At 37.6% G+C, this 9,831-nt stretch overlaps 1 protein-coding gene across 1 annotated transcript in view; it reads right to left on the reverse strand.

The window, feature by feature from the left end:
• Positions 1–7,331: 7,331 nt before the first annotated feature.
• Positions 7,332–9,831, reverse strand: part of C11H16orf87 (chromosome 11 C16orf87 homolog) — a 7,929-nt gene continuing 5,429 nt past the window's right edge. Inside the window, exon 4 of the mRNA XM_026856955.1 lies at positions 7,332–7,876. Coding sequence (XP_026712756.1) covers positions 7,758–7,876 — 119 coding nt within the window. The 3' untranslated portion in view covers positions 7,332–7,757. The remainder of the gene's footprint in view (positions 7,877–9,831) is intronic.

Below are 9,831 nucleotides of genomic sequence, written 5' to 3' on the forward strand. Positions count from 1 at the left end.
TCTGCTATATAAGGAAACTCCACTGCAGCTGTAACACTGGCTAACAACGAGAACTGCGTGCCTGAAATCCCAGAAATTGAGATTTATGTAATCATCACACAGTAACAGTCTACCAATGGCCTTTGGGGTCATTTTGCTTTTGAGTATTACTGCAGTCATAGAGAGTGCAAGCGGTCAAAACCCCCTTAAGATGTCACAGCTTGATCAGCGAAGAGGCAGCAATAAAATGACAAACAGCAAACAATCTCAGAAATAATGAATATAATCTCAACCCATCTGTTAGTATCACAAAATATCGATATATAATTTTTGTGACTTTCTAATATTCCTCATGTTCAAGTAATGAATCTTTTTGTTTCCCAGGAATGCATTTGTAACACAGGCATTCAAAATAGAAGAGAACAAGGGATGTGTTCTATTTGCTGTATTTTTATTTTTTATCTTTTTGCCCTGGTAGGAGTAGGGTTCTGGTAATTCAAGAACTCAAAACCAGAAATACATTAACAGCCTAATAAAGATTTTAAAAGACAAAACATTTTATGAGACACTTTTTCCTATATACTATTGCCATCAGTCTCAAAATCAGAATTGCTGAACAGTATCTGTTTCTTCTTCCAAACTCTGTACTCCTTTAACCTTTTTTTCCCCCCCCAGAACTACATTTAGATGCATACAGGAGCGGTACATAAATGTGAGCTCCACTGTTGCCAAGTAACTGTGCCAGCAGATAGCACTGTGAATGTTTCAAGCAACATCATACAAGTTGCCAAGTTCCCAATTGGGTCAGTGCCAAGAAATGTAAGCTAAATATTTTGGATGAGACAGTCTTTTAAAACCAGGCATGAGTAACAATGAAAGAAAAATACATTGAGAAATTACTGGACTCGTGAGTAATCCTACACGCTGTGGGACACTTTTTCCCCATCAGGACAGTTCAGCTATTCTTCAGAATGCAGTTAGTAGTATTTATGTAAGTTAGGCTTCTTTCTCAATTTCCATTCAGCCCATTATTTACCACTTTGAAGTACTCACTTTCAAAACATTCCTCCATTTAAGTGTTAGAAAGACATTACCTAATTTTAATAATTTAGTTAAACTGTTTTAAAAGTACCTTCTTGGAAACCTTTCATTGGATGTCAAGACCTGTCGTGGAAAAAAATACTAAAGAGTAAATTCTAATGCTAATCTTCAAATCTTAGGCTGGATTTGTTTGCTCAGCTTGGTAGGAAATTCTACTTGTACAGTTTTTATGGATTTTTTTTAAAGTTTTTAATTTAGTTTCTTCTTTTTCAGCAGAGTTAAGAGGTAAAACTACAGGATCAGACTCTGAATCAGTACTTGGCCAAGACTGAATATCTTAAGCATTTCATAGCTTACTGTATCATTTTTCATTCTTTGGAATTGCTGTCTTAAAGAATAGAGAGATTTGCTACTTTTTTTTCAAGATGACAGGAAGTAATCATTATTACCATTATACACCTGTCTCAGAAAGCTAAAGTAAAAAGCAATTATACCTTAATTCTACAATTTAAAGTAACACAGGTTCCTTAGTGAATTTTTTTAAAGTAAGCCTTGCATTTCTAACTTCATTTGAGATTACACATCAATTCACCAGCTTCAATGCAGTTCTCCAGCTCATACAAACTAAACAGCTACTGTTTTCAAGAGTTTCTTGCACTCATGCCTTTTCTCTGACTTCTGTCTTGTGTTCAAGACAAAACCTGTACTACCTTCAGAACTCGCTGTGTAGTTTCAATAGATTTAATACCTAGTGTACCTCTTACAGATGTTATGACAATGTTAGATCTAAAGATTCACGAACTATGCTGTTAAACTGTATCCCTTAAAAATAAAAAAGTCCTTTAATACATAAGAATTATTTTCATTTATTTGCCAAAGTAAACTCCATCAATAAACATTACTTTCAAATACATTACAGACTAACATGCAGTGCCAGCAAAACCAGGGGTTAGGACTCAGTATCATTTATTCATTTTACTGAAAACCAGACTTCTGGTTCACCTCTTGCTCCAGCTCGGTCAGCAACCTCCGATGAAACACTTCTTTGCTGTTGTTGAAGATCAGGACCTGGGGCCCAGACCACCCACACAGCAGACTCCAACCACGCATCTCATCGTGACGCGTGCTCACGTGTGCATGTACACACAGACACACACATTCTAATCCACAACTTCTCCAAATAAAGCAACTCTGATCTGAGTCTGAAGATTTTTCTTTATTATCAAGATATTTTCAATAAAATATTCAAAAGCTGTTTATTCCAGGAGAAAACAAAAACCACTGAGACTTGGAATATTGCCAGACTATTAATGTTTGTACTCCTGGAACACTCACTGTTCCTAACAGCATTTTATGGTCTTCAACACTGTCCAGGATTTAAAATAAAATTTCTTAACCCTTATGGCAAAAATTAAAGACTAACTTATGATTGACAGAAATAATGCAGAGAGGAGACCAAAGGCAGCAAACTATTTTTTATAAGCTGGAGTTTAGGTTCTATGTACAAAGATAAGAAGCACCAAGAAAAGCAGCATGTAAGGGTGAGGGGAAGATGAGGGAGGGTTACCTGACATTTTCCTGGTGGATATGCTGCATGAAGACACCACATGATTCATAAGAACCATGTTTTAAGCTTGAAATTAAACAACTTTGGTGAAAGTAGGTTTAAGTTTTCTTCTAAAGAAAAAAAAACCCAAGACAGGTTTATTGATTTCCAGTGTCTTCTGACTAATCAATTTCATACTTTTTACTTAGATTGCACATCCCAATCAACAGCTAGCAGCTATGAGCAATCCTTTTTAAAGAGCAGAAAAAAAACCCTAAACCATGCCAATACATCGATTTACAGATACTTTCCATTCATTATGAACTCACAATATCTACTGAAATAATGCAGTGTATTTCTGCAGCATCTGATCAGCCACAAGGCAAAATTGATCATCATCTCAAAAGAAAAACTGCTTAATCAGATAGATATAACTGTAGGGCAGTCAGACTGTTAGAATTCTGTAACTACTAGTGAGTTTTGAAAGTGACAGCCTAAATAAAGAGGAAAAAAAATATTATTCCACTACTTATTAGAGCTGTCCTACCACCACTGCTACCTAAATGGCAACCTCCAAAAAGGATAGGCAAATAACTGTGGAAAGTAACATCCTGAAATCCTACTGCTAGATTCACCACAGATTATTTGCCAGAATCTACACTGAAGTAAAAAAAGTAGGAAGCCTACTACAAAACACTGATGACGTCGTTAATACTTTGAAGGATAACTTGCTTTTAGATTCATCTGAAAGCATTGGCTAAACTCGTTAACATTTGCTCTGCTGTATCTTCATAAGAAGCGAGAAGCAAGGCACAACAGAAAATCCGCAGAGTGAAACAGTTGGTGCCGAAAGCCCAACGCCTGCCACAGGTAGCCCTAGTCCTGCAGAGCAAGCACCCACTAACAGTTGAAGGATGTCCTCAAGGTCAAAGCAAACTACTTTCTGCTCCCCAACACCATTCCACGATGCAAACATACGCACTAGTAGTAGAGACTATCATGGGATTTGCTTGAAACACATACTCCTTAACCAAACCAAGCCACTTGTGTAGATGCACCCAGAGGTACAGAGGACGCCAGCAGTAGCTGCACGTGTTCATGCATACAGGGGAATAGTGTTCTGGAGAACAGCAACTCAAAAAGGCTTAAGATAAACAGTGGTTTAAGACAGCTTTCCGATTACACTGTTTAATTACAGGCTATCAACACCTTAAAGGTTATCAGTATCTTAAAGAATAAAAGTCAAGCACCATGTCCAGTTAGGCACCGAGATGCTAAGCATCCTCGATAGCACAGTCCAAGATACCCTCAGTGTGGTAGATCCCCTTCCAAGTGTTAGAGTTCTCCTGTGCCCTCCCCTTAAAAAAAAAAGCAAGTAAAAACAACCCAAAGACCTTGTCTGGGACCTGCTATCCGAAGCAAATATCTCAATTCTAGTTTCCCTCTCTGTAAATCCTGCTGCCCAATCACGGGGTGATAACTTGTGAAGTATTCCCCAATACTTTTGCCCCATTTTCATCTATAACAGTATTAGAGTAAAAATAACAGGAAAATTAGAGATGTTTGTAAAATTTGCTCAAAGAAAACTTACATACATAGGACTTCCAGAGGAGGTGAAGAAGAGTTTCCTTAAACCATTTTTAATTAAACTACAAATTGAAAGTTCAGATTTCTTTGGTCTTGACAAATTATTTACCAATTTTCAGAGCTCAAAAGCTAACATCCCACACAACTGACGAAGCCATCTACTTTCAGTGCAGATAGCCAGCAACACCCATTAGCAGAATTTTAAGCTCTCATGTTATATATGAATGAGTGATGTTGTAAAAGAAAAATAATCTTTCAGTGTACTTTCACAGAAAACCGAATACTATGCTCTTCATAGTTTCAACAGTAAGAATGCCGTCTTTAGAATAAGGCTGCCATCTAGTAGCAGAATAGAGTAAATGCAGAGAAATCTCCAGCCCGAATTTTAACTGTGAACCTGCTTGATGGTCTGACACGCTATTACACAAAACTACAAATACTGGAAGCATTGTTCTTCAGACAAAAAAAGAGAAAAGAAGAGGCAGAAAGCAGAACTTGCTAGATGGTGGTTTATGAACAGGAGGTTCTCCAGTACAACCCTAACCTATTCAGTTCACAACGAAGTTTATCCTGTCAGGTAAGTAAACACGGAAAGGCAGTACAGAGCGTAGTAGTATTTTTGTGGTGGTGATATACATCATCTTTCAAGTTAATTAGAAAAACTGCAGCCTAATTCACTTTTTCTGAAGGACTTTTTCTGTATGAGGTCTCATGCTACAAAAGTGCAACGAAACAAGTTCAGTTAGACTGAACCACAAAGACATTCAAAGCAGGGCCTAGCATCTTCTACTGGAACTAGAGTCACACACAAAAAATTCTGCATAAGCAACTTCCTGAAGTGTTACCATATTTATTCTCGCTTCTTGGAAACTATGCAGTTTCCAAGTCAAGAGTTGCAGTACATAAAAATTTTTCTCCCTCATTGAGCTGTCACTGGCTTTATTTTAGTTTTGTAGACTGAGAGCCAATACGTTCTACAGCTATACTCCACAATGACTTGACACAGCATTTCATCTATTGATCATCTCTAACACCACCAAGAAAAAGCTCTGAGACGTCATCACAGTGATGCCTATTTCATACAATGCTTTCCAGTTCAGTCATTGAATACATTCCAAGAAATCTATGTATGAGCATACCACAGCCACAGAGTTACCAGGGCTTTTGGAAGATGCTGAAGTGTCTTGTCTACGTAGGAAAGAATTACTTGTTTCTGGTTTGTGAGAAGAGAAAGCCAAGACTCTTGCTTTGCAAGATCCACTGGCAAAGAACCACTCTCTCCTTAAGATATTTTCAAGGCCACCTGCTTCCACTGCAGCTTTCCTGAAGAAACTGGAAGCCAGCAGGGGAAGAAAAATAACATGATGGCAAGTGGGGAAAAAGCTGACAGCAGAAAGCTGAAGAAGACAAAGGGAAGAAGTACAGAAATAGAATTCAATCACTGTTTCAAGTGTCTCCACCAATGAAGGAGAAAAAACAGCCTTGCACTTTTGAGAGCTATGAACATATTTTTCAGTACTTATCAGAGAAGGCACCAGTCAAGATGTAAAAAAATAAAATCACAAGTTAAACTGAGTCACATCTAACAACATTAACATCAGTCCTCAGAAGATTAATTTTAATTCCATGTACAGGAGCAGAAAGAAGTAGATACCTGTAGGAATGCAGGTTAGTGTTGAACAAACTGCATGAGTAATTCATTTTGTCCCTCCTTAACACAGTAAATCTCATTCTAGCAACATAAGCCTGCTCATATCCTTAAGTTTTCAAAATTAGAACTTCCCTTTTTTCATTCTGACTTTAATAACTTACCATGCAAACATAACCTCTACCCTTAAGAGTTACTCATCTGTCCTTACTACTGGTATCTGTGACAGGCTACAGTTCTGGAAAGCAGAAGTCTACATGATGTAGGGAAGTAGGTCTTGTGTTCACAATTCCTCATTTACTGGAATAAAGACAAATGTATGTTAGTGGCTCCAGTGCATTTCCAAGCCTATCCCTCTCATCCACTGTGAAAAAGGACCCCAACTACTCTTTAGGAGTTAAGAATTAGAAATCACTTTCCATGTTTCCTGCTTCTGCTTACGAAGTTCGCATTTGACTGGTTCCTTGTGGATTAACTCAAAACTGTCATAGCTCCTTCCTTGAACCACTAACTAGTAAACGGTCAAAGCTAGACTAACAAATAAGAGTATTTGTTAGTCTACCTTTACTAATAAAATATCTGCTTCCACCCAGAGATCAGTTCTGTAGCAGAACCTCACTAGGTAACTCTATTAAAGTAACATGATACTGAAAAGCACGAGTAATACTGAAGAAAACCCAAGACATTTAGTTGCATTCCCTTTCTTAGAAAAGAGTGAATGAAAGGTGCCAAGAAGCTAGTATGTCAGATTTTATGCATTACATCCTACACCTCCTCCCTCAGAATTTTACAGGGCTTGAGCTTTTTTTTCTTGGTAAGACAAAACCTGCATGTATTTGCTAAAGTAACTGTGCAATCTGAGTCAAAATTCTATCACTTTAACAAAGACTACTGTGTTGAATGCCTTCCCAAAACCTATTTCTACAAAAACAATTCTTTTTTGCACTCTCAGGTAGACTTTTGCTTTGGTATTTACAGTCAACAGTTCAAAGACAATGCTGGTAAAAATTACACTTTTAAAAGACAGACAATAAAACTATTGAGAGGAAAAGGAACTAGCATATCCTCATCTTTTGAAAATACCAGTAAGATGCTAGCTGCAGATCTACATCTCTGATGCCTGCTTCTCCCCCTCTCCAGTAAACGATGGGCCAAGAAAGAATATGGGAGAAGTACTTACCAGAAAGACAAGGCAGACACCCAACAAAAAGTTATGACAGAACAGGTTACTTAGCTCTCAAACTTCAGGAGTCTGACCCCAAGAAGCATATGTGATTTTTAAAAAACAACTCTATGTAACAAGGAATAATTTTCTCGAGAGAATTCATAAACAATACAAAGTTGTCAAGCAGAGTAATCCCCTAAAATAAAACCACTTTAATTTTCTTCCTATCAGAATTTTAATCACACCTATTTAAAAAAAAGCAAATCTAAAGTCATCCCTAGGATGAATACCAGATTTCTAAGTGGATTAAAACCAACACACCCAAAGTATCACAAATGTACTTCATTCCCAGTTCAATAAAATACTGGAATATCAATTTATTAAAAAGTTATGTGAACTGTACATACGTAAACTGCAATATAGCTGAAAAATCTGAAATATATAATTTTAAAGGAAAATCATTTATTTCTGAAAATATTTAAAATATTGCATTTCTGGCAGCAAATTTAAAAGAAGTGCTCTGGAATGGATGCAGTCTCTCTGTGCATTTGTCTAGCATTTGTCTTCAAGGCGTAAAACATATCTGGTTTCTGATTTTTCATAGCACAATCTTGTGAACACTTGCTTTCTCAGTTGTAGAGACAGATTTCGATTTCCAAGAACAGCAGCAGAATTTTAAGAGGAAATACTATGGTCCTTTGATGGTGCAGACAACACGCTTCCCGAGTCCATGACACCTTGGAAATATGCTAGCCATTCTGCATATAAATGCATCAGATTGTGCTCACAAGTTACAAAATAAGTCTTTGATTGATAATTTTTCTGTTTATTTCCGCCAAGGCCACTGAAAATACGAAGGCCTTTTCATCTGAAAGGTTAGCATACATGTCAACTTCCTTTTCTTGTTTCTCTGTAGAAGAAAAAAAAGTCACTATTAGAAGCTTTTTCCATTATCTGAAGTTAATGCAAGTTACATAGTAGTTAATAAATTATGTGAATGGAATACTGGAATTGAAAAGAAGTTAAACAATCAACTCCTGTTCATAGAAGGATTGAGAAAGAGGAGGAAGAAATGGAGGCAGACAAAGGTGCTACAAGAGTCACATAATTAGTCATCCAACAGCATGACTGATTTTCTGTTCTTTAATGATGAAGAAAGAATGAATCACTAACATTATACTGATGCCTGACACAAACGAGTATTCAAGTGTACCTCCATTTTTTTTTGCTTTTACATAAACACTCCCATTCTAGAAAACAAAGTTACTTTACAATATCCTCATTAAATACGACATTTCTCCCCTTATTTTACATCTAAATAACAGAAATCCAACAGTTTAATTACAGTGTCCAAAACCAAAGAGCAAATACATGGGTAAGGTTCCAAATTTGTCACCATGAACATTTCTGGACTTCCTATACTACAGACTTTCAATCTTATCCCAGATAATGAACAGTGCTAACACCTCAGTAAGCAAGTAAAAGCCTCTGAATTCCCTCTGCTGCGTTGGCTTCTTTCAATGCTACAGACACACAACAGCAAACCATCAAAGTTTCCATACTGCAGTGCTGAAGTACACTGTTAACACTCTAGCACGTGACAAAACTCATAGAATGGTACAATTTCATAAATAGTCATGATCTGGAGTGTTATATCGCAGTTTAGCTAGCCGCAGGTAGCTGACACAACTCATTAAGAAACAACAAACCAACCCCCCCAAACAGCTTTGTCAGCAGAAGACCAAGATTGTAGACACAAAGAAAAGAGAAATACATATAGAGCTTTAATGTTATTGTCTAGCTGTGGAACTGCATCTCTAATCCAAGTTCCATGGTGGCCTGCACTAATTTACAATCACAACCCAAGGCTCACCTGACAGACCCCTCTGTCTCATTAACACACAGACACATGGTGCACACTCTTTTTGCCCACAGCACGCTCTGGCAGACTGCTCCACCAAGACACCTAATTCAGCAATGGGTAAGTGAAAGACAAAGCAGCATTGGAACATAATGGAAAGCACCATGTGGAAAAATCCCAGCATCCATCTCCATCTACTCACACAGTCATTCCTTCAATGGGTCCACATTCATAACAACACTTTTAGATTTGGTTTCACATCTGTGTTACAGATCACAGATGCTATTCTGACAGACTGCCCTCCCTGTAAAGTCAAGTGCACATGTTAAACAACTAAGTGGGAGAAACTGAAAAATCCTTTACCGCTTTGTTCTAACTTAACACTGATAGAGACACACAGCAAGAAAACCCTCTACTTAAAAATTTCTAGAGAACTGAAATGACACACAAGCTCACCCTTCCCTGGAAATAAAATTGCTTAGTAAGGAGCCTGGACAGAAATATGCACCAGTTTTTAATCTGAAAACAGAAACTTGCTTAGCAAAGGAAGGTAATCAAGCACATTTGATACTTAAGAGTCCGATTTCTGTTGGTTCCCTGGCTATACAAGACAATATTCTCTAGTGTATTGAGTTTGAAACGAAAGCTAGGAAACGGAGTTTCACTTCAAGTCCTGCCCTGCAGTTCAAGACAAATCAGTTTCTATATGTACACTCAAGTCTGGGTTGCTCCACTTCCTCCCTCCCCTTTACAAATTAACAATGCTGGGAGTTGTTCTGAGCAGACACTACACACACAGGTTATTCCACATTAACCTTTTCTATTCTCATATCTAAACCTCTCCCCTCTTTTTCATACTTCCCTATTCAAACAAACCCAGCCATCACCTGAATATGTCAACACCCAGCAAAATTTTTTTTCTCCCCCCTGATTACTGTTAACAGATTGTAGACTTAAAAAAAAATTCTCAAGTTTCCCTCCCCCCCCCCCCCCCCCCCCCACCA

The sequence above is a fragment of the Athene cunicularia genome (genome assembly GCF_003259725.1).
Source record: "Athene cunicularia isolate RWA chromosome 11 unlocalized genomic scaffold, athCun1 chr11_part1, whole genome shotgun sequence".
NCBI lineage: Eukaryota > Metazoa > Chordata > Aves > Strigiformes > Strigidae > Athene > Athene cunicularia.